Source organism: Neolamprologus multifasciatus, chromosome 16 (assembly GCF_963576455.1).
Source record: "Neolamprologus multifasciatus chromosome 16, fNeoMul1.2, whole genome shotgun sequence".
Classification (NCBI taxonomy): Eukaryota; Metazoa; Chordata; class Actinopteri; order Cichliformes; family Cichlidae; genus Neolamprologus; species Neolamprologus multifasciatus.
The window spans coordinates 9552782-9580436 of record NC_140454.1 but is presented as its reverse complement, the minus strand read 5'-3'; the positions used below and the strand labels follow the sequence as shown (position 1 = coordinate 9580436).

Below are 27655 nucleotides of genomic sequence, written 5' to 3'. Positions count from 1 at the left end.
GAATCTCACAGTTGCGGCTGATCTTTGCTCAGCAATACAACAGTCCCAAAACAAAATCTCACTTCAGTTGTATTTTGAACTGAACTGTAATCTACATCAGCAAGTACAATTTAAGGAGGGCGCTCTCAATATATCGCCTTTGCTTTCATTTCCAGAGTACCCAGAAGGAACCCACGCAAAGACGGGGAGAACATACAAACTCCACACAGAAAGACCCCAGCCGGGTGGTGGAATTGAACTCAGGACCTTATTGCTGCATCATCATCATCATCATCATCAGTAGTAGTAGTAGTATTAGTAGGTTCAAGGTTCAAGGTTCTTTATTTGTCACATGCATAGTTATCCAAGTATAACACACAGTGTAACCTGACACGCTCCTCGACTTGTGCAAAAAGAGAGGGGGAATAGAGGAAGAAAATTATATATATAATATATAAGTTGAATGTGCGGTAGTAGCATGCATGCAGTATTATTATTTCCAAATCACACAGTTCAGCAGCTGCTCCCAGGCAGACTGCAGGTGTCCAATAAGGCTATCTGTGAGTTGATTTGCCTCCATAGATCAGTAGCAAAGTAATCCAAACATGCTGAGACGTTCACACCTCTGGTGCCCCGTTTAACATGATCAGCAAATGGATAAACATAACATGTGTGTGCAGCTGCACGTGTCTGTTGACTCTTGTGCTGCTAACAAAGGCTTGGCCCCAGCAGAGGTGTTAAAAGTGACACCTTCAGGACACCATGAGAAGATATCAGTGTTCCCACACTCATGCTTGGGATACCAAGGCTCTCCATTTGTACAGCGTATTCAGTCATGCAAACTGTCCATCCATCACTGAACATGACACCGAATAAAAACAATGCATATTGTATTTATTAGAAATAAATTACATGTCCGTTCTCTGCTTACATATTTACATGAATCAGTATTTGTTCCTGATAAAATACTGCATATAAACTTGAAAATACAACTAGTATTTCAAAAACACACAAATCCTACTTACTCATTACATTTTTACTACTTTTTACTACTTTGATTGCAACTTCCAAAAAATAAAAAATCATAGTGACAAGTGACAATTCACTGGGTTACTCAAGCTACAAGACAAATTTGGCAAATAGTCTGAAACAAACATGTGTGAGTTTTTTCATGTTAGCTGTGATTTGGTATTTCTATGTTATGTTACCTTTTTAGCTTCATGTCCATTTATTTGCATATTCATGAGCATGCTTGAGCTGACCTCTATGATCTATTATCTATTATCACTCAAAGTCACATCCAAGCAGCTCAATTCTCATGGTGATGGAGGTCATCCAGCTTTTGGGGATGACTCGGATAAAGCGGGAGAAAATGGGAGGGTAGATGTAGTTCCTGGCGTGGCCGTTGTTATTTGTATTTCCCCAAAAAACCTGGATTTGATGTGAGCAGAGAGACAGGAATAGTTTACAATCACTTCTTTACTTCACTCAGTGAAAACACAAGTTTACTTGCTCAACATGTTGGACGGCTCACCCTGGCAGGCTCATCCTCACTATCTGTGTACTCTTTCCACTCTATCCCATTGTCACTGTACTGCAAAATGTAGGACATGACATACATCTCCTTCCCCAGAGACTTGGCTCCCTGGGTTATGACACCTGTGATCTTTTTAATCTGAGGCAGTTCTACCTGAAGCCACTGGTCCATGTTGTTATACTGAGAAGGAGAAGAAACAAGAGAGGCAATCAGGAAAAATCTGTATGCTAATGAACTGGCAAATTCTCAAGGGTTTTTAAGTGTTGTAGGTGTACTGGTTTTTACGCGATGCTTACATTAAATCTGAATGCACTTCTGTTTTATCTATCATGCCAATATTAGGACATTTACCATAGCCCGCCATGCGTTGACGCCACCTTGTCTGTTGAGGCGTGCGAGTGATGGTTTCCAGGGTCCATTGTACCAGCTAGTGGCTGTAGAGCTGGCTGTGATGTAAATGTCCCCTATAGCTTCACTTTCCATCCCAAGAGGCACTGAGCAGCCTGAGGCAGGAGATCAGAAATGTTCAGGACCTTTCACTTGATCATAACATACACTTTTAAAATTTTCACAGCATTTTTTTTTTACTAAAATGGTTGTTACTGTACCGTCTTACCATCAAGCTCACAGCCAAAGTACTCCATGCGGACTGTTGCCATGTTGTACCATTCAATGGGGTGAAGCCTAATGAATCGTCCAATCACGGGAGGGAAGAAAATATTTGTCTTTGTCTCATAGGCTTCCTGGTTACCAGTGAATACCTGGTAAGAGAGGATAAGACACAAAGTAAGAGAATTAGATAGCTGCTCCCAAGCTTGTCCAGTTTGTAGGTGTTTGCATTAAAGAAAAGAAGTGATCAAACTTCCCCCCACCTTTCTAAAGCCTTTGCTGTCGCCTTTATAAAAGATCCACTTCCGGCGGTCGTTGCTGTAGGAGATCAAATATTTGACCACATACTGGGAGTAGAACATTTGCTTGGCTCCCTGAGTTGCCACCTGGCTGATCACAACTGGCCGCTGGAAGTCTACCTGTGTAGGGGAAAGTAGGTATTAAGGCACAGTGTCAAACATAAGGCTCGCTAAAGCCTCCAGTGTCCAGGATGTCTTCAGAAAATAAATTTTGGACTTTTAATTGTATTTTCAGAAGTTTCACAGCTTTTCCTGCTGATAAAAATGTCCCCCATGGTCATCCCTACTTAAACAAAGTTATTCAGTTATAGATTTCTGTAATTTACAGATTTACATTTACACATTTACTAAAATTTAAGACTTGTGATGACAGATTTCTTTCTGTTAAAATAGTTTGTATATGAGATATATAAGGAATTAAATGTGCAGTTAAACTTCTGTTCAATGGCAGAAAGGGCAGTTTTGCTGGTCTGTCCCACACAAGATCAAAGTGGATCAAAAAGGAGTTTTGATCCATGACAGGTAAAATTTGTGCAAATATTTTGTGCGGTAAAAATATTTTTAAGACCCACATTTTCTTAATGCAGTTGTTCACACCAACTGAGTCATTTCGCTTGATGAAACTTGCAGCATTTATTCTTCAGATAAAGGTAGATTTTTCAAATTTTTTCCGTATGAACAATAAATGTGACAAATCAAACTGCTGCATTTGGTGACAGGTGGGCTCACCGATATCGAATATACAATGATAATAGTTAAATAATAGCTGAGGTGCCAAAAGTACAGACTTTACTTAAGTAGAAGTATGGATACCTGGGTTAAAAAAATACTCCAGTAGAAGTACTGAAGCAACTTCTTCACTCAAGTAAAAGTGAAAATATACAGGCTGTGAAATGCACTCAAAGTAAGAAAACAAACTGTAGGTCTTTGATTCTACTAACCATTTTTGTCCAAAGGTAACTGAGGCTTGTGCTATATTAATATAATAATAAAATAATGTTAGTACATGAGAATTTAATTTTAAATGCTAATTCTAATGAATATACTTAGCTTGAACATGTTATGTAGGACACATGAAGCGAAAGAGAATTAAAAAAAACAAACACACTATTTTCTGTTGCCTACATTGTCGAGGGTGCTTCCACAGATAAACAATAAAATGAGCGCAGTCAAGGGTTACAGTCGGATTCAGTGGGATACATTAAGGAAACTCTAAGATCTGTGCAGTGTCTAAGCGTTAGGAAAAGAATCACAACTTACATTAATTTCTAATGTGAGCTCCAGTAGGTTTTCTTTGTGTACATGCTGTAATCAGCTGACCAGCTGCTCTTTGTGGATTCACACAACTGAACATGATGTAAGCAGTTTCACAAGCTATCTTGGCTGGTGTCTATCCCCTACACTGACACTACACTTTTTATACTGTGTTTATAATAGACAGTATAAAGATGGAATTCAGTTAATTAATATAAGCATCATTGACTTAAATGCAAACTTATCTCTGCTGCACTTGTAACCGAACACTGACCATGAGCAGCACAGCCACTATGCACCAGACGCACACAGTGTTTTAATAAAGAATTCGCCACAGTACTAAAACTAACCTGTTTACCCAGTATTTTCATGCAACATTTGAAGAACATAAAGTTTGTGTAGGTTTGTTTGTGTTGCAAGACATTTCACAATATGATAATACATAATTTATCAAAACACACCATATGCAAATCAAATATGTGATTAGAATTATGACATTGAATACAAGCTTTAAAGTTGCAGTTTATCAAGCGTCACTGAGCAGTCTTTATCTTTAAATCTAACCTCTCTTTTTCTTACCCACTCCTGTTTGTGTTCCTACATCTTCATCTCTGAGTGAACTTATGTCACACAATTTTCTCTCCCTGTAAAATACAGCAGCTGGACCTTTAGCTAGCAGGAGCACTGTTGTGCCAAGGTAGTTATACTTGGCATTGGGAGTGCACAACACCATTCCACTTTAACCCCAGATGATAAATGCTACAGATGACACAGCTGAACCTAATGTAACCTATCCCAAACCTAAGCTGTTTTGAAAATGGAAGTACAGCTAGTCATTTAAAGATCTAGGGAGTAAAAGTAAAAAGTTGTCAGAAAAAGAAATTCTCAAGTACAGATACCTGAAAATTCTACTTAAGTACAGTAACAAAGTATTTGTACTTCATTACTTCCAACCTCTGACTATTTTACCTAAGACATAATTTCTCTGCCTCTTCAGATGTGGTCCCAACTTTGCCAACAAGAGCTCAAACTGCCTCACTCACATCCTGAAACATGTACAAGCAGTCGTAAAACAGCTTCAATTCCTGGATTTCAAACCATGAAGTTCTCCCTGCTGCTGCCTTCTTGTGAGAAGTGGATGAACCCAGAATCTCTCTGTCTTCCCTTTCTGGTTTAGAAACATCAGGACCAGCTACTTTTTTCAGTCCAGTGTTGGAGGAATTTTTTTTTTTTTTTGAGAACAAACACTTTCAGTGTGTATATATGTTAAACAACAAGTTTGCATCTGAAAAATGTGGAATTTCATGTCTTTTTTTTCATCGCATCTGGTATGTAACAACTGCATTTACATGGTAAGCATGGGAGTGTAGGCTATCACATCTACACCACATTACCTGAATAAAGCTGTTGTTCTTGTCTGTGCTCCATGCATTGTATTTACCCTGATTGTTCAATCTGGCAAGATGGGGCTCCCAGTATCCTTAAAAGACAGAAAAAATTACAGACCTTTACCATGCAATAATTTCTCAGGTCCTCTGACAAGATACTGAACTCCCGATTCCCTCCGATGTATCCATCAGAGTGTGATTGGTCAAAGTGCAGAAAATAACGCGGGACAGGGGTGAATGCAGCTTGTGGTATAAGAAGTGCATTGAGTCCACAGTAAAAGTCCTTTTTATGAGAATTATAGAAAAGTTGTCGGATATGGTGGTGGATTTGGAGACACAACTGGTGAAAAGAAGGATTTCTGTGATAGTTGGTGCTAGAGCAACTGTTCAAACTGTTCCACCTGTAAATATAATGTAGAAGTTGGACTTCTAGTTTGGCTTTAGTTTTTATTATTATTTTTAAATGCTCTGGGCTTGTTTTATTGTAAATAAATTATGTTATTTGCTACTCTTGAGTTTTGTACTCCTTGGGTATCACTGCCCTTTTAGTTTTTTAGTTGATTTCCACCCAATGGAAAAGGACTTCCCTCTTCCTTCTCCTTTTCCCTCATTACATAAAGGAAATGACCTTGATTACCCTTCTAGTTTTAGTCCAGGTAACAACAACATCAGTAGATCAGTAGTGATTCGTGATGTACTGTGAGTTAAGTAGTACCGAAGTGTATTTGTTGCTAAAAGAAATTATTGCAGACAAGAGGTAGTATAGCTACCTCTAGTTTTGATTGCTGTGATCTCTCCATCCTTCACACTGCCCGATTCTAGACCCAGTGGACGATAGCAGTCTTGGGGACACACGAGAAATATTTCAGTATTAAAATGTAAGACATATAAAACATGTCAAAATAGGTAGAAAATCATGTTGTAAATGCAGCAGAGTGATAGTTTTATATCTGCACCATTATCCAGAACCAAAAAGAGTGTCTGCATGCCCTTCTGTTGGCTAAGGCCAACTTCTGTCTCCAGCTGCCAGAGGCCAGGTTTGGATGGATACATCTCCAGGGTAGCAAAGCCCCCTGCGAACACAGTTCATCACACTGATTCACTTGAAATTTTTCTCTCTGCTGCTACAGCTGACAATCCAAATCCTGTAGACTGTGAATTCTAATGTTTAAAATGTGGTGAAGAAGGTGTTACTCTGAGTTTACATATCATTCTCACCAGGCAGCAGTGGGTAGACAGCCTGTCTGTAGCTGGTGCTCTTCTTGTGTATAAATGTCTGCCCATGAAAGTGGACACTATGAAAATCATTGGGAGAACCCATGTTGATGAGATGCCAGGTCACAAGCTGGTTGGTGTACATCCTCAGGCCCTTCAGGCTGTGTATAATTCCATTGATTGCTAAAAAAAAAAACCAAGACATTTTTATATAATTCTGTTTTTGTCTCTAATAGGTGCATGGTATAGAAGGCACTAAAAGTTATCATATTTAAACACATTTTGGGTGGATTACATAAACCCTAATGCATTACAATGGAACTTTAGGTTCTCCTTGAAGGTGTGATCCATGATTCTCCTTCGCCTTTTTCTTTGCATCATCTCAGAGTTCTTCTCATAGTACCAGCTCCGTGACTCATCAAAAGTCATGAAAAGTAGTGTGAATTCTCTCCTATCTGTTAATTTCGTGTCCAAGGTTCCCTCTCGACACACCAGCAAAGGCCCAATCAAGCCTGAGTGGATATCCCTTTCCTAAGAGACAGCGCACATGTGAGTTTCAATATTATTTTAAATAAATCATTACTTTGTTTTTGTTTTATTGAAGATATAACTTAAACCACAGAAAATTCTATGCATCTCTCTTTTTTATAACAAGTATTAATTATTATACTCACAGGATTTACGCCTGAATAGTAGGCCCAGGTTCGGCAGTCAGACTCTTCTGGTTTTGGCCCAACTTTATGCCCGACTATCCACAAATAAGTAAAGGTGCTATTGGGTTTAACCTCATTGTCATATTTGAACCAGTAATGGGATTCATCCTCATAGGAGAGGCCTTCTGTCCGCTTGGTATAGGACACCCCATTGGGGTGTATTGAATATGGACGGTTGGCATTGTTCCTGAACACCACCTACGAGACAGTGACACACATTCTGCATTTTGGAAAGATGGAGTGTTAGGGTTGGGGTTATAAACTTTTTTGGAAAACGCTCTTTTTTATTATCTTGCTGAGAGTTAGATTAGGAGCTCTGACCTTTAAACCAGGATAGAGGATACATAGTGAGTCTATTAGCTTAGTGAAGGTAATTGGTTAGATGGATCTTGGTTGCTTTAGACAGAATATATAAATATTGAGAAAGTAAAGGCAGCTGGCTTATGTCGGGTTAGTCTTACCATGATGCTTTGTCCAACCTCCGCTTTGATGACCGGCCCCAGGATGCCAAGATGCTCGTCTATCTCCCCACGGATGTCGGGTGTGGTGAAGCTACTATCCAAGTAACCTCGAAAGACTACCTTGGTGAACTTAGTTTCTTGGCTGGGTAGTTCATGCTTTTCTTGCCTCCTGTTTAAATAACAGGATGATGCTTTAGCTGACATGTTCTTGATTTCCTGTAAATCAGCATTCAGGTGTTATATTAGTCTTTTAAATTTTCACAACTCTGAGCTTACCTGTGTCCATACCCTGCATAATCCCATTCGACCTCCTCTGCAGCAATGAAATAAGTCTTGACATTGGGGCCTGACATTCTTAAGTAATATTTTGTGGTCTCGTCAAGGTCAAGGTTCCTGATATCATCAGCAACGCTGTAAGGGTCTTTGTACATCACGTACTCGTATTCATCAGCTTTGAAATCCTGTTCTTCTAGCGCTAGGTGATCTGGTTCTCCCCCAGGAATATAAAGCTCATAGTCACTGAAATCAGGCCGAGGCACACCAATAACAACGGGCATGTCAATGACGTGGTCCTCGGTCAAGACGGGCTTTGGTGAGTGAGGCCGTGACCCACGAGGAGTCATTCCTGGATTAAATCCACGAGGAGAGAATGGTAAACCACTCCGGGCCTGAGGCTTGTATTCCTTTCTTTTCCTTGTTTTCATGCCATGTCCCTTCTCTGGTCTCTGTCGACGGTTCACAACCCTGACTTTCTTTTTTGGAGGCAGTGTTGTTTGAGGGGTTTCCTTCTCAAAGTGTTTCTTCAACTGGTCTGGAAGTTCCTCAGGTATCATTTGGTAAGTTCCTTCGTAGGTCCAGTTGTGACCTTGTATTTTGACCAAACTGGTTTTAATAGCCTCTGTATTGTTTTCCTTAAGGAAGATGATCACTTCTTCACTGCTCTCTGAGAAACCTAGCTCTTCAGAACTGAGGGACTGGTTACCTGAAACTGTAGTCTGATTAGAAAGACTTTCCAAAGATGTGTTGGTCAACTTGTCAAAGAGACTTGAGATATTCTCCTCACGCCCCATACTGCTCATCACTGATAGAGTTGATCTGGATGCATCACCTGTGACATTTTGCTCATTCTCAAGCAAAAGCTGGGTTACATTTTTATAGCTGGAATTAGTTGGAGTAGTCACAACTTCAAGATTAATTTGAAGTCCATACTCTAGCTCTCCTGAGCTCAAAAAAGTGTTATTGTCACTGGTTTTATTTTCTGTACTTTTAGTCAACTCCAAGATGGTTAAGTTGTTCCTTTTAATGTTGCTGCTGACTTCTTCAACATCTACCTCTAGAACTGACAATGAATGGTTTGTTCTCTCTGCTGACGTGTTGCCATACTTTACTGCAGTGTTAGTCTCGTCTTCCCGTTTTGTATTTTCCAGCAGAGTGTCAGCTGATAAATTGCTGTTTAGGCTACTGTTGAAATTGTTAATGCTTGGCTTTGACAGAGGCACAGAGTAAGAGAACACATCCCCTCTAGTGTATTTCTCCTCAGAGTCCTGTACAACCTCTTCAATAGAAGTGTGGTTATCAGTGGTCAGTGTTACATTTATTCTTTCCCTTTCTAAACTGTTACTTGAATTTCCTGATGGTGCTGCAGTGGGATTGGTTGGCTCTTGCAATGCTACGTTGGTAGTCTCTGATGACAAACTGCCATTTCTAGTTGTACTGGAATCCTTTTGTGACACATTGTGGCTATTCAAACCAGTTTGGTTCTCTGTTTGATACAGAGCGGAACTGTCTAAAACGGACTGTGTCAATGGTGTACTGCTGTTCAAAATATGTGTTGTATTCTCATTTGTGCTTTGGTTCTGCAAATTACCTATTGTAATATTCAGGACTTTCAAAATAAGAAACCACATTTCAGTTAATGTATCTGGGTTTATAGTGGAGGTCTCGGGTTTACTCTTTATCTCTGTGAAATTAAGGGTGCTGTTCATATCTTTTTCAAGGACATCAACAACATCGTAATCCAGGAAAGAGAGGTCCAAGTTCTCCATATCTGAGTCAGCAGACTGGTTCTTGAGAGACCTGAGATTCAATTCTTCTGCAAACATTTCTGTGTAGGTATCTGGCTCCTTTGATGGGTTTTTAACTGGATCTACCTTCTCTTTCTCTTTCTCTTCTCTTTCTTTGATTTCCTCCAAGCTTGGGGGCTTCCACACAGTAAACTCATTTTTTGGCAATGAATCTTCGTACTCATACTGGTAGTCACGGAAGCACTCAACATCCCGAAACTTAACACGCATTCCGTTAGTTGTCTCATGGGAATTCAGGGAAGCAAGAAGCCAGACACCTGGTTTAAAAGAGACACAAAAAACATCAGTGATAAAACTATGGAGTCACTTCTCATGTGCATCTGTTTCGGATGGTGGCAGTGACTGGTTAATTACATGGACTATATAGGATGGATATGGGAAATGTTACGTTATACTTATGAAATTTTGTGAAGTCATGAAACATTTTTGTTCTCACCATCAACCCACCAGCCTGGGGTGCCTCTAAACATGAAACCAAAGGACACTATCTTTGATAAATCGTGAGCATATCCTGACTTTTACAACTTTGTACAAAATGAACTTCTTGTATATTAACTATGATCTGTAATGTAACAATTAGGGCCATAAACTCATCAGAAAAGCATTTATTTAGGGCACAAAAAAAAAGAGCTGAGGGTTCTGTTTCCATAGACTTCTGTGCAACTGCACTGGCTTTAATTTTCACACCAGAGAGCTATTGCATCTATGAATCTACACTTAATATCATGCAGTTCAATAAAGTGTTGCTTTCAATGTCTTTCTGAAGGTAAAAAATATCCTGGCAAATAATTATCTGGATGTTAAGAATCTGACATAATACGAGCACTGTCAGTCCTTACTGACCAGTGTTGAGCATGTTCATAGTGATGGTCTCTCCAGTCATGGGGTAGAGGCTTAGGAAGTCCTCTGTTCTGTCATTCAGCTCAAATGTGTGGCCGTAGAAAGTAGCTGTCTGGATGTAGTCCTGTGCGCCAATGCTGGACACGTGCCATGTTGCAACCTCACCACTGCAGAAGCCCAAGGGTGGGTCGTACTTAAAGATGTAACCGTTGACAGCTGTAAGGTAATTCATGACAATTAGTTGACTGCAGCCAGGTAAATGCAGTGCCAATATGTAATATGAACCTTAATTAGCTCAAGGAAAAACTCACTGTGCATGATATTGGACTTATAAAATTCTGGGTCTTCCCTGTTGACTTTAGATTGATTACAATATTGGCGAATGTTATCCTCGAGATACCAACTCTTGTTCTCATCAAAGACCGCAAACATCGCATGCTGCTCTTTGTCTGCTTTCAGCTGTAGACAAAAAGAAAGACATGTACTCCTCTTCACACCATCAGTTTCTATATCAACAGCAAATACATCTCAGTCTTATAGTTTTTGGGCTTGCAGGTATTTTGGTCATCATCAAATTATTAGACAAATTAAAACAACATTCATTAGAATCTTTTTCAATAGTTGTTAACTAAACATAAACTAAAAAATGATAACTAACTGAACAAGATTGTGTGCTCACAAACGAAGTTTCGTTTTACTCTTTGCCTGGTTCTGGCGGAGGTTTCTTCTTCCTCTGCACTGGTGCCAAAGTGCTTGCTCGGAGGACATCTGATTGTTGGGCCTTTCTCTGTAGGTTCTTACCTTACAGTATAACTCGCCTTGAGACAAATGTTGTTGTGATTTGGTGCTATATGAATAAAACTGGACTGAATTCAACTTAAATAAGTGAACTTGGAAAACTATATGAAACCAAACTTAATTCAAAGTACCACTTTAATATGAAGACTGAGGCCTTTCTGTGTGGAGTCTGGACGCAAACCAAATAACACTGAAAGCAGCATTTATTATTTATTTTTTATTTTTGCTGCCCAGTGTCTAGCAGCTGTTTTTCTTACCTGCACATTCCTGACATTGAGGGACTGACTCTTGCAGATGAGCATTGGTCCGATCAGTCCAGAGGCGATGTCCCGCGGTGTGTTCACCGCACTGTGATAAAGTCGTGTCAGACATCTGGAATCTCCCTCCAAAGGCTCATCCTCTTCGACCACTTTCCACACATAGGTGTGTGTCTCACCTGGCTGGACACCATGAGAATGGTTTCCTGGAAACCATAATACAAAAACTCCATCAAATATATGTCAACTTTTAATATAAGCAAACTAAAGTGGGCTGTTCAGCCTTAGAACGTTTGCTTTAAATGGGATGAGAAATTAGTACCTCCTTTTGGGTAGTTGACTCCTTCTTGGGACTTCTCTATTGTCAGTCCATGCGGGTAGATACTGTAGGGTCTGGAGGCCATGTTCTTAAAAACAATCTGTAACAGCAGTAAGGGTACATGAGGACAAACAGTCTGTAATCACTGTGAAATAATTACACAATCCCTGCAGTCCACTTTAGTGATACACACACAAGATACTTGTCTTAGCTCTGTGTTTATTGATTTGAAATACCACGGACTGTCTGGATAAAGTGCTGACTTTCAACTTAAAAGTACATCTATTTCCTGTCTTTGAGAGATAGGTTTTGAATTTTTGAACGTAGTTAAATAATATTCTGTTTTAAATCATTTAGTGAAGACTGTTGATGCCTAAATAATTGTCATTTTATTGCCTGTCAGTGCACGTTGGTGAATAATAATTAAACTCATAATATGCTAAGTGACTATAATTTGGCTTCAATACATGTTCTCTCACCGTGATAATGTCTCTGATTTGCGCTCTGATCACTGGGCCCAAAATACCCAGCTCCTTTTTCCTCGCCAGGTTCTCTGATCTTTCAGTGAACGTCTCATCTTTGTACTGAGTGTACACTGCCTTCTTGTACTTCCCACCTATGCGTGTTGGTGACTGACTCAGGTACTGGTGCTTGAAGTCCCTACACAAAAAAATGAGAAATTTTCTATATCAGTTCATGTCGGCACATTTGCAGTTTTAATCTTTCATAAACCAAAAAAAATACCTAAAATGTTTTAAAATATAGCCTGCTTACTCATCAATATGGTCTTGGTTGGTAGGCGCATAGTCCCAGAAAATTTCCTCAGCAGCGATGTAGTATTTCCACTCTGTGCTTTGTCGTTGTTGTGTATAGGTCACCCACCGCTTGGGTTTTTCAAATCCTTTACAATTTATCACATCCACAAAAGCGTGCATGCTAGCTGCAACGATAGGAATAAATTTTTACTGTCAGTTTAACTACACAGGTGAATACTTTTCTACTCTGGTTAATGTAGAGAAACACTTACCTTCTATGTGCTTGACGGTGTGTGAGGAGAGCAGCCAGCGTCCTGTGTGGACAGCCACCATGCTGGCAGTGATGGAGGAACCAGTGATGAGCCCGACTGATGACACTTTATGCCCAGCATGTTCCAGTACTTGCCCGTTCATATGCACTGAGAATACCTCTGGCTCTGAGCTCATACCCACCAGATGTACACTCACAGGGGCATAGGTGCACATGCTGACATCTGGAAGGAAAAGAGGAAACTCTGAGTCTCTTTATGGTTTTTACATTTATTCTTACAGTCAATATTTTTCCTTTACACCGACATACACACCCTAGCATTTACCACTCAATTCCATCAGCAATGTCACTGTTCCTGAAAATACTGTTGTGGCCAAAAGTTCTGGCAATGGCACAAAGGTCTTTTGGTACACTTTGCAACTTGCAGCTTTTGAATGATTAAATCTTTGTGATTGTTCTTCAGTTTATCATAGAAACATGTCAATAATAATTTCATTAAAAACAAAAGCAGCATGAAGTGAATGAAAAACCTTGTGCCAATGTCAAAACGTTTTGTACAACTCACTGTATAAACCCCAGCTGTCATAGAAATGGAGTGAACTGTAGCTAAAGATTAACGAATCTCTTGGAAATGTGAATCAGAGATGCCAGTGTAAATAATTGTTTAGGCAAGACCCAGGCAAGACCCCAGGTGCAGGCTGTGTAAAGATGCCCCAGAGACAATCCAGCACATAACAGCAGGGTGCAAGATGCTAGCAGGCAAGGCATACATGGAACGCCATAACCAAGTGGCCGGCATAGTGTACAGGAACATCTGTGCCGAGTATAACCTGGAAGAAAACTGTTTTAAAGTGTTTTCATTGTTTTGCTATTGAATACTTGATTATTGTATTGTATTATTGTAGAATCCATATATTAAAAAAGGCCAGCTTTTAGATCCCTTAGTGACAAATAACTGAGTGTTATACAGACTTACCTGGCAGAGATCCGTTTGTATATCCATTGATAGTATATTTCACATGGTTGTCTGAGGTATAGCTGCTAGGCTCGTATTTGCTCTTGCTCTCATCAAAAACCCCGAAAAGAAATACATACTCGTGGTGGATGCCAGCCTGCTGCCCTGATTCATCTAGACTGCCTGCCCAGAGAGAAAGAAAAAAGAGAGTGATCAAAATTCTAAAAGCAGTGTAAAAAACACAAAAAGCACCAACACATTTTCATAGTTACCTTGCTTGCAGATGAGCAAAGTGCCAATGAGGCCAGAGTTGTAGTCTTTGACCACATTTTGATGGGAGATGTAGGTATAGGTAAGACAGGTGGGGTCATTTTTCTGAGGAGCAACATCTGACGTCACCTCCCAGTAGTAAACGTGCTCACTGTTTGGAAGTACTCTGTCGTCCTCTTTCTCTTTGTGTGATGTGTTGTCAAAGTAGTAGGCTCCTGTGAAGAAAGGAGATAACTACCCCGAATTACAGATAAATAATATCATGATGGCAAAATTAACAAAATGCCACTGGTGTGCAGCAACTACAACTAAAAAATAAACTAAAACTAGATGTGAAAAAAAACAACAACATTTTAGTTAACTAAAATAACATAAAAACCAGCCGTGTCTCATGTCGCTCCTGTCCCTATGCTCCGTGTTCCCTCTGTTCAGTATCAAATCCATGCCTCTGTGCATCTCGTGTGTTTCCTGTTTTATTTTGATAGTCCCTGTCTTGTGTTCAGTGTTTTGAGTTTTTACATCTGATGAGTTCCAGCTATGTTTCCACCTTTTCCCCATCCTCACGTTTCCTACGTGTGTATTTTAGTTCTCAGTCTTCCCCTGCTTATTATTGCGTTGTACTCTCACAATACTGTGTGTTTTCCTTTGTGTTCCTAGCTGTTCCCGAGTTTACTCTTCCTGGTTCGTTTTCTTGTGTTCTAGTTGAAGTTTGTAGTTTCCAGTTTCTAGTTTACTTTTGTATTTAATGTTGGTTTTTACACCCTAAATAAAGCTGCCTCCTTTAGTTCGCTCTTTCGTTATCTGTGGTATGTGGAAGTCTGAGAAGATTTTGAGCTTTCTTTTTTATAACCAGCTTTAAACAGTTTACAAAGATAATAGAGACTTTCCTGCATGGTTTTCTTAAATTTTTGTGTTTCCTGTGTACTCTGACTTTTGTATTAAGAGCAAATTAAGGAACACTTTGCCTCAATTTCCTAAGTTCACTTTAATTCCTGTAAGTCTCAGAGAGTGATTTCCTAAGGCTTAGCAGTTCTTCCTGTTGGACTTCAGAACTGTCTGCTTTGATAATCTGCCTGCCTGGTTAATATTTTAGAAGAAGACAAACAGATTTGTTTGTTATATTGGCTAATGTTGTGTAATTATTACAATAAGGGACATCACAAGCACTCGCAGTAACATTATGAGGCAGACTATGTTATGAAGTAGTGGTACTGTTGTTTTAAGGATAGCAGCATCTTTTGCATTCATCTGTTAGCAGCTGGGTTAATACGCACTCACCCTCAGACTGTTTCCCATAAGCCACACCGTGTGGGCTGATGCTATACGGGCTGGTGGCCATGTTTCTGAAAGTTACAACAATCGTCTCCCCTTCTTCTGCCCTCAGTGTGGGACCAAGGAGACCTGCAGAGAAGTTTATTTATGTGGAATCATGTCATTTCAAAGGCTTTAGTTCATCACAGGGACACACTCGGATAAACACAGAATGACTCATCACTCTTTCTCTTTAACTGTTGACTTGCACAGCAACTTGACCGTAAACATTTACAATAAAATTAAAGTAACCTTCTTTTTTGTAAATACAGCTTTATTTTTTTTTTCTTGCTTTCTGGGAAAGGAATTATTCTGTGACTGTTATTTCACTATCCTGCAAATGAATATATGCTTTGGCACCACATAAGAGGTGGAAGGGAGAAAGTCCAACCTTTTAATTCAGTTCCTTTAGAGAAAAATTAGCAAAAGTGGTAGCTGCTTATCCATTAATATGCACTCGGAGTGATACATTAAATGAATAATAATAACCGAATGTGTCCTGAAGATAAAAGAGTGCATTTGATAGCGACTGTCTGTGTTTTTTTCCCACTGCGTGACACCAGGGCACCTTAAAAGCTCCTCAACACTGGTTCATTAAGTCTCTAATATACATGCATGTACATGGTGACTGCTTTCTGGGAACATTATTGGTAAATACACCCCTCTATCTCACAGGTTAGTTAATGTGCAGACAGCGCAAGTGTTACTTAAAAATTTAAACCAGACATAAGGTGTGTTCATGTAAACCGCATGAAGCATTTACCTAACCACGATGGATGAGTCTTCGCCTTTCTGAAGCCTTTCTCATATTCCCGAAAGACCACTTTCTTATAGGTGGGACCAGACCTAAGGAAGGGTGGAAAAACACAAAACATTACTCATTGTGCACACATAAGAAAATCCCCACATTATATACACAAGATGTATAAGATGTGAAATTTACTGATTTAACAAGGTGTGACTACTGATTTCATAATAAAACGGATTTTTAAAAATACAATAATAAAGTTACCAGATGCAAAAAAACAAAAAACAAAAAAGCATTCCAGTTACTCTTTTTCAAAGTTTGAAGTGCTGTCCTACCCGTCTGTGTCGTTGCCAGAGTATTTCCAATCTATCTCCACAGCAGCAATGTAGTAATGTCTCTCCTTAGGCTGAGGCTGGTTTGCTTTGACCTGGTGGGCAGTCAGCAGAACCAGGACAGGTAGGAGCCAGCGAGCTCCAGTCCGGACACGGAGCCTCATACTTATGATCAGAGAGTGTGCTCTCTTCTACAACTCAAGAACTTGGGAGCTGACAGACAGTCTGCTGTGTGCTTTATCTGTCACTGACACACGTACACATACCCACACTTGCTAGTTCAAACATTATGTCCCAGGGCAATGAACTGCGCCTCTGCATATTTTTTTTTTCCTTTTGCAACTGGAAACATATGTGCGTTGCTGTGAGTCATGCCCGAAGGGTGTTGATTGTGGGAATGAGTGTTGAAATTCTGATCATAAATTTCTCTGGCCTAAGAATGTTCCAGAAAATCACTCTTAAAAACATGCCATAATTTCAGGGAAGCATTACTGCATGTGTAATAGGTGTGGGCACACGTCATTTTGGTTTAAGTCTAGAAGCCTCGGTGGGAAAAAGTAAACAAAGCTGGGGCATAGAAGTAGAACCGAGTCGTATGTGTGGAGGGACAGTAACTGTGTGTGTATATGTAAGCATTTAAACACTGCAGAGAGTAAAACTAACAGTAATAGTATTGTAGAAATTCATTTCACCGAAACAATAACGTGGTGCACAGTGTGACGTCAAAAAATGCGCTAACCTTTGACGCTGCATTTTCTTAGTTTTTCTCTTCCACGCATAAATGCAAAAACTGAGTTTTCTGGCAGGCGTTTTTAAAAATCTCGAAAATGCCGTTTGCGTGTGGACGAAAGGTGCAAACGCATAGAAAAATCTGCGTTTTTAAAAATACCCGGGTACGTGTGGACGTAGCCTATGTGTGGACGTAGCCTGAGAATAGATTTTTTTGTCTTTGTTTTATGTAAATGTGATACTTTAAGTCACATCTTACTTAAAAATAATAATAAACTGGTAAACACTAAGTGAATGTCCAGATATGAGTCTCTTGGCGTCTGGGCACAATCGGTTGCGATACAGCCCTTTGTCTTTTGCGCTGATTTTAACCTCCTAAGACCCGAGCTCTTCCACGACATGCATTTTTAATTTCTCTTTGATATTTGGGCATATTGGGGCCCGATGAATGTAAAAACAAAGAATTACCTGATTTTTTTTTTTACCTTATTTTTGTTTTTAAGACAAATGAGAGCCACAAATGAGGATATTCATTTATAATTTTGATAGAACAGTAGCAGTATAATGTCCTCGTAAGTGGATATCAGGCCCATGTAGAGCAAAATTGAGTATTTTGGTCTAAATAACCCAAAATGTGATGTCCACATATGTGGACGGCAGGTCCTAGGAGGTTAAGCATGGTTCTGACAGTCCTGCTTCCAACAAAGTGTGTTTGTTTGTTTTTTTAACTTTATTTAACAAACAATGAGCATACAACATACGAACAGATGAAGTATACAAAACAACAGAACATGAACACAAAACGCCAGGGGTAAAAGAAAAAAGTAACAATTATAAGAATACACCCAAAAATTCACATACATATATTGTTTTGAGAGCCTTTTTGTTGGTGGAGTCTGATATTGATTGTATGTACATTTCCACATCCTTAAAAAAATGACAGAAATATGGTGTTTTGTTAGTAAACTTATATTTATGGATAAAACATTTAGCTAAAAGTATTAACAAATTTATCATAAAAAATATTTATCATAATTCTTGGGGAAATTAAAGAAACAGAATAAAACATTTTCCCATCATAAAGAAAACTCCCTTAAAATATGGACAATAACAAACCTGCTAAATTCCTTCCAGAATAACACAGTAGTGTGTTTGTTTTGATTTGTGGCCTTCTGTCATGGCGCCGCGATCCCACAATGCAATGCGGCGTGACGTCAACTCCAAAGCCCAAAACGGGATGACGTCGTAACCTGTGTTTTAACGCCTGCGCAGATCTACCAGGAAGCGGTAGTGTTGGCGAAATGCAATCCCTCGGTTATGTTTTGTACTAAAGAAGACTAGCAGGCAGGTATTTATAACACTGCCCTGTTTTCTCATGTTATGGACAGTGGCCTCAAAAAAAATCCGAATATTTAAAAGAACAAGCGTGTTTTATTGGCGTTTATTGGCACAAAAGTGACGATTTAAAGGCTAGTGATGCAAGGCCACCTCTGTGCTTATAAAGCTGTGTGTTGAATTTTGTGTGTTTGAACAGTTTAACTTACCGTCCTGCCAATTTTCGGGTGATTTTTATAAGTTTTATGAGTATTATTGGACATGGCAGTGGAGTTTAAATTATCTCAAAAGCTGGAAGTTGATTTAAAAACTGTCGACTAATTTGCCGTTAGTTTGTTTTGTTAGTTCTTAAGTCAGTAAGTCTTTGTAAAAGTGAAATATAACTACGTATTTTAGCAAAGTGTCGGTGTTTAAATCCTGTGTATTTAGGTCTGTGTAGGTTCTCAGACGCCAAGATCATGGTAATGTAAGTCGCGTTTTCCCCCAAACGCCTTAGATTGCAAGAGTACAAAACACGTATTTTCTCTTGTGAATAGGTAAAGGAGAGGAAGCACTGTATCAAATAAGCTTAAATTAAAGCAAGAGTACGTTTAAAACATCATTCAGTAGTTATTATAGCTATCTAGTGTAATCCTTATTATTATTATTATTTTTTGTTAAATTAGTGAACAGAAAACCCCCCAGCACCAATACTTATTGCACTTAGCAGGGAGTGTTTTTTTGTTGTCTTGGTGAAATTGTGGATATACAGTATTGTGCTAAAATACTGAGGCTTCCCTCATTTGTGGCTATTGGCGTTTTTTTTTTTTTTAATTAAAAAACAACAACAAATTTTCAGTCCAGTCATTGTACCTGATTATTTTCAGAAGAACTTTTATTTATTTATTTTTCTTTGTTTGATAAGCCACTTAACACTGACCTGTGAATTATTCAAGAATAGGAGAGCCCAACTCAGTGTTGTGTCTGCACATAACAAACAACTGAGCAAAGAGCCAATTTTAAAATATATTTCTACCACTTTATTACTTGCTGCCTCTCACAAAAACACAGAATTTGTGCCCATTTACTTATTTGAATATACAACAAATGCCCAGGATAATGCTGTTTGACAGGGACAAAATTGTATTTTTTGCACCAAAGAAGTGTTAGCTGAAAACTTGGCATATCTCAGCGTGGTGTGCAGCGTGTCTTTAAAAGCAAAAGGAAGGTAGAGAAGTGGAGGACAAAAGAAGAAGTGGCAGGCTTAAAAACCTGCCCACAGCTGATTAACAGTATCTCAGAGTCACGTTCTTTAGAATCAGGGTGAAAAAATGCAGCAAAGACCTGACACAGGACCTGAGAGATGCATCTGGGCTTGCAGTTGATCCATATACTGCTTACTGAAGCCGCATCAGAAATGGTGTCAGTGTGAGGGTGGCTGTCAAAAAATTACTCTTAAGGAAGGGAAATTGGAAGAAAATGTTATGGTATGCCAAATGACACAATAACCAGACTGAAAATCCCTGTGAGCCCTGTTGCAACAGTGCTTATTGAGTCATAGTTTGACAGAGAATAAACAAAAACAGCCAACATCCACATAAAACTCTTGGATTACTTAAAGAATTGACCTGAAAGCTTGCCTGATACATAGATTTTTTGGAATATAAAGGTCATCTTGCTGAATATTGAAGTTTTAAAAAATTCTTTGGCGGTATAATAATCATAATGTAAAGGGGAAGTCTGATAAACATGTGTGCGTGCATGGTTGTATGTATTCCAGCAGGTTTGGCTGGATCCATTTCCAGTCGCAGCCATGGCGTGCTGCCGCTTGTGCCCCAGGCTGTGCTCCCGCTCATCAGCCTACACTCTTGCTCTCGGGCTAGGCTTTGTAACACTGGGGACCAGCCGCATCTTACTTCTGAAAATGTCTGCCAATGCCGGTGATTACCTGACAGTAAACACATGCACACAACTTTTTTTTTTTTCACAGCTGGATAAAAAGATTTAAAAAACAGTGTTAATTTTTCTGCCGTGCATTACAGTGATGTGTTGGCAGCTTGCTCAGCACGTGTCTTCACATTTTGTTCTGTTTGCAGAAAACAAGTATGACTTCCTCCCAGCATCTGTAAATCTGCTTGCCGAGGCTCTTAAACTGCTCTTCTGTCTGGTCATGTCAGTCAGGGTCATAGTCCGAGGTAAACTTTGATGCTTGCGTGTGTGTCCTAGTTGGGATCAGCTTATGATCTGGTTTCATATCACATCTCGAAGTGTTTTCACACCTGCGGTGTTTTGTCTGTTTAAATCAAACTCTAGTTCGTTTTCCCCCCTTGGTGCAGTTCGTTCGTGCAGGTGTGACTGCACTCAGGTGCGGATGAAAAGAACCGCACCGAGACCCTTTGGAGGAAGTGGTCTCAGTATAGTTCCAAATTGACTCCAGAGCCGTTCGTTTATGGTGTGAAGGTGTAGTTTGAGCTATAAAAACCCCCATCCCATAGCAATGTATGCTTTGTAATCTCAGCATCGAAAGGTACTATAGATGTGCAAAGGTCTGTACGAGCTAGCAGCTAACCATGAAATAAATGTAAATTCTCTGTGTTCTCAAATACCCCAGAACACAGCACCTTCTTCCTGCGTTTACTTTTGTTTCTCCCGGCCCGACACATCTGGCTGCTGAGCAAACTGAACATTGTCACATTGTTTGTAGTGACGCAGTTTGGTTTGTGTGGAGTTCGCTTGAATTCTTTTCTGTGTGGAAACAAACCCAATCACAGGGAAAAGCTAAAAGTTTACAAACTCATCAAGTGGTTAGGACCAGAGTAAATGAACTATAGATGTGAAAACACCCTCAGTTTCAGATATCTGGGCAAACTGCTTGAATGTGGAGGACATTAAAAAGAAACTAAGATAATGTTGGAAGTGTGATTACAAATTCTACAAGTTTGCCTATGAAAATAAAGAAAACATAGCAGTTAAATATGACTGATCTGTTTTTAAGGTTAAAAGCCCCATTTTTGTTGTTTCATTTGTGTAAATTTTCATCTCAAACTTACAAAGAGAGAATCTTTCTGTCAGACTGGCCCAATTTCCTGTAGAGGACCATTATTAATGAATTATTAATTATGTATTATTTATTATAAAGTCCTGTGTCTCCAGAATTTTGGGATTGTACCTATTAGTTTATCATACATAGGTGTGACTGCCTTTTGAAATTATTTTTAGATTTCAATACACCTGCTAGCTTAGATCGTAGAAGGCACTAAAAATCTAAACTAATGAAGTCTATAGGAGACAGGTTAGTGAATGATGGCCAGTCAAAATAAGGTCAACCCTCCAATTAAAGGTCAGTGGCAACAGGAATGTTGAATTAACCATTACAAAATAGAAGGGATCAATAACCTGGGTATTAGTATTTATCATGTCTCGAATATGACAAAAACCACGACAAGTCTTACAACTAATATTTGTGTTCATAAGTTTATCTGACCTCATTCTGTGTTCCATGAGTGAAGGATGTTCGTTGACTCTTTCTTTCTGTTACTACAGAGGGCCGATCATGCAGAGATTTGGGTTGTGCCTCCAGCTCTTCCTTCCTCAGCTCCCTGAAGTGGGCCGTCCCTGCTTTCCTTTACTTTCTTGACAACCTCATCATCTTCTATGTTATGAGCTACCTGCAGCCCGTCAGTACAGATAAGATATTTAAGATGTTTGCTAAATGATAGATGCTAGAGGGAAATTTGGTTGCCTGGACTGCAAATTTTTTTAACCCTTTGTTAACATCCAAATCTCATTTTCCAGTTTGTAGATTTGAGCTTTTCATATCAGACTGGCATTAACAAAATGTCCTGCATGAGTATTTGATGCTTTAAATGTGCTGAGCTGCTGCTGTTCTTTTTGTTCCCAGGCTATGGCAGTGTTGTTCTCCAACTTTGTCATTCTGACCACAGCTGTGCTCTTTAGAATTGTTTTGAAGTAAGATTCACTTTTAACTCAACTGTTCTTCAGAAACATGTTGTGTGTGTTTGATTGTGGAATGAGAGGTGATATTTTAAGATTTTTTTTGGTTGGTCTCTTGAGGAAAAAAGACATTTTTTTTTCATGTTTTCCAATTGTAAGCGGACCAAAGTGTGCATGCGAGTGAGAATGGTCTCCTATACTATGGAACACTGTTACTGAATGTGTTTTGCTTGTCCCAGTGCACTAAAGCACTCACAGGTAATTTGATCTTCAGGCTGTTATTTTTATTACTGTATATCATAAGCTAATAGATTAAGCGTCATTTATTTTTTGTTTTTTTACTTGGCCTTTTCCTACAGGAGGCGCCTGTCTTGGGTTCAGTGGGCGGCGCTGGTTATTCTCTTCCTGTCCATCGTTTCCTTGACAACAGGATCAGGAGGCAAGCAAAACTCAATAGCTGTTCCCAGTCTTCACTCAAACCCACTTTCTAGCCCCTCCAACTCTTGCCTACTCTACACCCAGCTTCTGGAGGAGATGAAGAACAGCAGGTAAAAGTGAAGCATGCAGGATTATTTAACCTTTACTTAACTAGGAAGTAGATTTTCGGAGATTCAAAATGTTTTTGCAGCAGAACAATTTTCCAGAACAAGATGAGCAGCAGCACAAAATAGAACAATACACATGAGATAAAGAATAAAGTGTAGAAACGTAGGTAAAATATTTCAAAACTATGAAAACATCATGACAGGTCAAATGTAGTGAGGATGCAAAACATTTATCACTGTATTCAAATAATTTCTAATCACCTTGAATTCATTTAGTGAGATCAGTCCCCTCAAATGTAGTTGATTTTGCAGCTCATGCTGGGAAGCTGATTATTAAACTGCCCACAGCTGTAGGGAGAGATGGAAAGATTATATGTATCAGTTCCAACTATTTTAGCAGGTCTTTTATGCAAAGGGAGAAGAAAAGGTTTGGTAATCTAATAAATGACACATATATGTCATATTTGTAATATTAGATTTAAATGATGGTGTTTTTGACTGCTGCATCGAGAAAGTATTCTGTAAGTAAAATGGCACAGAGAGCTTTGGGAAATTCTGAGCACTTCTTTTGCAACTTGATAACATTTTTGTATTGTTTATTAATCTACAGTGAAATACTGTAATGTACACGTTACATTAAATACGCTTTTTCACATCTTTGTTCTTTTACACTGCCAGTATATCATGGGCATCAGCCCTGCCCGGCCAGGCCTGGAGGGACAAAGTAGTATCGAAGCTTCAATCTCTGGGTGTGGGGCACATCCTGCTCATCCTCCAGTGCTTCATCTCTGCCATGGCCAACATTTACAATGAGAAGATTCTCAAAGAAGGAGAGCAGCTCACTGAAAGCATCTTCATACAGAACAGTAAACTGTGAGAAGCTGCTTGTGAAGAAAATGGGAAAGCAGAGGACACGTGGATGACTTTGGTGCTAACATCAGTCGTTTTTACTGCGTGTTTTTAGGTATGCCTTTGGTGTGGTGTTTAATGGTCTGACTCTTGGGCTCAACAGCGAGGCACGAGGTCTCACCATGCACTGTGGCCTCCTACATGGGCATAACATTTATTCCCTGGGCTTGGTGCTGGTCACTGGTGAGTAATGGTGGATTAATGACTCGCACTGTCATCACAAATTTGTATTTTTTTTCCCCATTGGTCAGATTTGTCAGTTTCTTCCAAAATGTCAGTGTTAAACAAAAGTGGACCAAAACTGCTTCAACATTTATTCTACTTTTGGACATCATGCAGTCATTGGGACCACAAAATTACATTTAACATTTTTAACTTTTGGTGTTTCTGCCTATCGCAAGATTGATAACTTCAGTCAGCACTGTAGTGCATCATTCTCACATCAGAGGGACATTTGAATACTGTTTTATACAGCATATGACTGGAAGATGAATATCAAGCAGGCATAAGTGTGATGTTTATTGGGCTGAGATCTCCTACTGTCATTTCTGTTGCTGGAGATGTCCACTCTAATTTAATTTAATTAGTTTGCTGCTTTGAATTATATGCAAACATGTCCATGAGGATTATAGAAGTTGCTTGAGGAAGAGAAAATATGTTCCTCAAAAGAAGACAGTTGAGGTACTCAGGGCATCTAACCAGGATTTCTCCTGGACTCCTAGGTAGGTGAGGTGTTTTTGGCCATGTCCTACTGGGAGGAGGTCTCAGCGGGCTTGGGGGAATACTGTGTCCTCCAGGATGAGCTGGAAGGGATGGCTGGGTTGAAGGAAGTCTGTCAAATTGATAAGCAGAGGAAGTGGTGCAGCACCTGGTTCTGTTTGTAGAAGCTCAGATGTAGGGGCAGCCAATCAGATGAAAGCTGGTGTAAATAGAGGAGGGGTTGGGGTGGGGGCTCCAAAAGACAGTAGCATGCAAAACCACTACTTTGTACAATTTCTGTTGTCTACAGACAAAATCATCTTAACTTGTGATCTTGTAAGCTGCTGGTACTTGAGTTTTTTATGCCTCTGAACAGAACCTGGTGGGTATTTGGTCCTGCTTCTGGCATCAGTGCTAAGCTACACTAACCCAGCTGCTGGATGTAATTTGTTATTAACTGGACTAGTTCATTTATCTATCTCTAGTATGCATTTGAACTCATAATCTTCTGTGTTCTCCCTAGCTGCCCTGGGCTTATCCGTGGCGTTCATCTTAAAATTCAGAGACAACATGTTCCATGTGCTGACTGGCCAGATCACTACTGTTCTGGTCACAGGCCTCTCCCTCTTCCTCTTTGACTTCCACCCTTCGCTGGACTTCTTCTTCCAGGCACCCACGGTCCTGCTGGCCATCTTTATCTACAATGCCAGCTGGCCCAAGGACCTGGAATATAGCCTGCAGCGAGAGAAACTACGGGTCATCAACGGGGAGGTGTTTGAGAGGTCAAGAGGGGTAGGAGACAAACCACAAATCCTCAGTAGTCACGCACACAAGCCCACACACTCCTTTTCCTCACACAACTTCGCTCACCTAACCCCGATGTATATCCACTTCCTCTTCTCCCGCCCACATACCAAGTGCTCTGCAGGAAACTTGGCTCTTGTTTCTCTGTAATGTCATTTCTTGAGTGCAGGAGGAAACCTGATTCCCAGCTATGAAAATAGCATCCAGGCTCATGCTGGAGCCTTACTTCATATAATTCCTTTAGTAGTCAAGTGTTTTTTGATGGAAGAAGCTATTTAACAATACAGTAGTCTGTGGGGATACTATCCTGGAATTCTTTTCATCCTGTTCTGTATTGAAGAAACCCTGTAATTCATGTGAAATGCCAGGTTTCAGGTGTTTGTTTCTTTGCTAGAGCACTAACAAAAATACCCTCTCCATTGGCAGCCGTGGCTTTAAAATGCACGGTACTTCCCCGGTGTTTTTCGGGGAGCAAATACTGCCCTCCACTTTCTGAAGACAGAAAAAAGATGTGCACAGTACCTCAATGTCTGTCGATTTGTCCACTGGATTTGACAACTTGTGCATTCATTCTGATGCCTTGTCTCTTTTTTGTGTTGCAGGACGGTGAGGAGCTCGAGCTCCTGACAAAGGCAAATGCAGACAGTGAATCTGATGAAGAGTCCTTGTAGTAATGATAGAACTCACTCCCAAGTATCCAGAGGATACTCTGCATCTTTCCTGCTGCTGATGTCGAACTGCACAATTGACTGGATGGAACATGGTCACAGATTGTCTGTGAAAGCATTTATTTGAACAGTGATAAGCAGGTAAACGGTGAAAGATACTGTTGATAGATTATATGATAGACTTCTAGAATTAAAAACAAACAAGGTGTTTAATAACAGAATTAGCGAAATCTGTATATTTTGGAAACGTGCCTGTCTGTGGATGACTGCTGTCATTCATATGGGGGAAAGTACCAGCAACGCTGTTTGTTGGAAAATAAGTGATAAGTGATACTTTTGGATTCATTATGGATTTCTTTTATGGACAGTGTATTTCTTTACATGATTCCTGTTGTACATGCTGCTATTTGACTGCTTGCTGGTGCTGGATGTCTAAGGACCAGAAACTGCAGTTTCAGGATCGTTTTGATAATAGATTTGTTTGAAATTGTAGTAGTAGTTCATGTAGTAGTCTTCATGAAACTCGACCCTTGTCCATCAGCCTTGTTTCCACTCCATTCTGCAGTCATGAATGGATGTAGGAGCTCCTTTAACTGTCTGGACATTTGCAGCTCAAATAATTTCACATGGTGATGAATAGAACCACAAAGAAGACGCAGAGTTTTCATCAAGGTAGATAAAAGAAACTGTCTTTTATTTGGTGATCTTAATTCTGGAATCACAAAAGAAGAAACTCAACCAAAGGGAAAAAAGGAACAGAGGCAACTATTAAGTCCAAAGTAAAAGGGAAAAGAAAGAAAATACCACTCACATTACTACGAGAGGCAAAGAAAGTTGTTTTTCATTGTTGACAAAAGGAAAGCAGAGCTGCAGCTTTTTATAGGACCTCAAATTTCCCCCAAAATAATAGGAGGCTTGCTAAAATTTAGTACACCCAACATTAGGTGGAAACAGAAAAAATATAAATGAATGTTTTATACATCTGGCACCTGGACTATTATTTTCATTGGACTATTGGTGTTTATTTTCTGAGCCAGAATAAGTGGTATTGACATAATTACCACTAATGCCTGACTTTCTGTCAGAACCACAAACTCCCTGCTTCTCTTACTTGGGGCTTGAATATTTTCTTGTTAAACTGTAAAATAACATTGTCAAAAGATTGTTGTTTGTGCCATTAAAATCCTCACGTGTGAATGCATTTTCTTGTAAAATAAATGGCAAGTTGTTTTACTTCTGTGCAAGTAATGCAATTTAAAACAATCGCTGATGTCTTGTCATAAATTTATGTGCATTTATTTAAATACTGAGGTTTTCTGGAGGAAGACCTAAAGGGTACTAGCTGCTCTAACTCCATGTTTTTATTCTATTACTTTGCACATGCTTGATAGCTGTTTTAGCTCAATATCAGTTCCTTTAAGCCAACTCTTAGATATTTTACCCACCTGCTGAATAACAGTGTTCCACACCCACTAACATTATACAGATCTAAGAGAAAAGAGACTGTAACGCAGTCTGATGTCTAAGCTTTAAATGAACAAGACTTACTTGTACATACACTTTGGCCATGTTTAATACAAACTCTGTCTCTTGCTCTATGGCAGCTGAGAGATGCTCCAGCCTCCCCATGCCTTTAAT

The 27655-nt window shown here is 39.5% G+C and overlaps 2 protein-coding genes across 5 annotated transcripts; one reads left to right on the top strand and one right to left on the bottom strand.

Annotated features, from left to right (window-relative positions):
* Nucleotides 1-852: 852 nt before the first annotated feature.
* f5 (coagulation factor V) lies at nt 853-16649 on the bottom strand. Its single transcript, XM_085135725.1, has 25 exons — nt 16399-16649; nt 16079-16161; nt 15283-15405; nt 14007-14219; nt 13756-13917; nt 12781-13002; nt 12528-12693; nt 12233-12413; nt 11757-11853; nt 11435-11640; nt 10691-10838; nt 10383-10595; nt 7732-9796; nt 7456-7624; nt 6956-7192; nt 6596-6812; nt 6285-6464; nt 6023-6139; nt 5837-5908; nt 5073-5158; nt 2389-2544; nt 2133-2277; nt 1868-2019; nt 1514-1696; nt 853-1410 (listed from the first exon to the last, which is right to left on the bottom strand). Exons 1-25 carry the CDS (start codon nt 16557-16559, stop codon nt 1264-1266), a joined length of 5901 nt encoding a protein of 1966 aa, XP_084991851.1. The 5' UTR covers nt 16560-16649; the 3' UTR covers nt 853-1263.
* A 1720-nt stretch (nt 16650-18369) lies between these two features.
* On the top strand, nt 18370-27280 carry slc35a5 (solute carrier family 35 member A5). Of its 4 annotated transcripts, none has more exons than XM_085135728.1 (9): nt 18370-18472; nt 20219-20378; nt 20535-20633; nt 21982-22115; nt 22340-22407; nt 22752-22940; nt 23616-23810; nt 23902-24029; nt 25069-25941. In XM_085135728.1, exons 2-9 carry the CDS (start codon nt 20252-20254, stop codon nt 25497-25499), a joined length of 1371 nt encoding a protein of 456 aa, XP_084991854.1. In that variant the 5' UTR covers nt 18370-18472; nt 20219-20251; the 3' UTR covers nt 25500-25941. The 4 variants fall into 4 exon arrangements, with proteins under 4 accessions (XP_084991854.1, XP_084991855.1, XP_084991853.1 ...); XM_085135729.1 differs by having other exon boundaries at nt 18387-18472; nt 20222-20378; XM_085135730.1 differs by adding an exon at nt 25952-27280 and having other exon boundaries at nt 18393-20378; nt 25069-25337.
* The last annotated feature ends 375 nt before the right edge of the window (nt 27281-27655 follow it).

Coding starts and splice junctions, on each gene's coding strand:
- slc35a5 (XM_085135728.1), top strand. CDS start 20,252: ATGGCGTGCTGCCGCTTGTGCCCCAGGCTGTGCTCCCGCTCATCAGCC. Junction 20,379..20,534: donor GAAAATGTCTGCCAATGCCG/GTGATTACCTGA, acceptor TTCTGTTTGCAG/AAAACAAGTATGACTTCCTC. Junction 24,030..25,068: donor GGGCTTGGTGCTGGTCACTG/GTGAGTAATGGT, acceptor TGTTCTCCCTAG/CTGCCCTGGGCTTATCCGTG.
- f5 (XM_085135725.1), bottom strand. CDS start 16,559: ATGAGGCTCCGTGTCCGGACTGGAGCTCGCTGGCTCCTACCTGTCCTG. Junction 15,406..16,078: donor GACTCATCCATCGTGGTTAG/GTAAATGCTTCA, acceptor ACTTCTCTGCAG/GTCTCCTTGGTCCCACACTG. Junction 1,411..1,513: donor GTGAGGATGAGCCTGCCAGG/GTGAGCCGTCCA, acceptor CATCAAATCCAG/GTTTTTTGGGGAAATACAAA.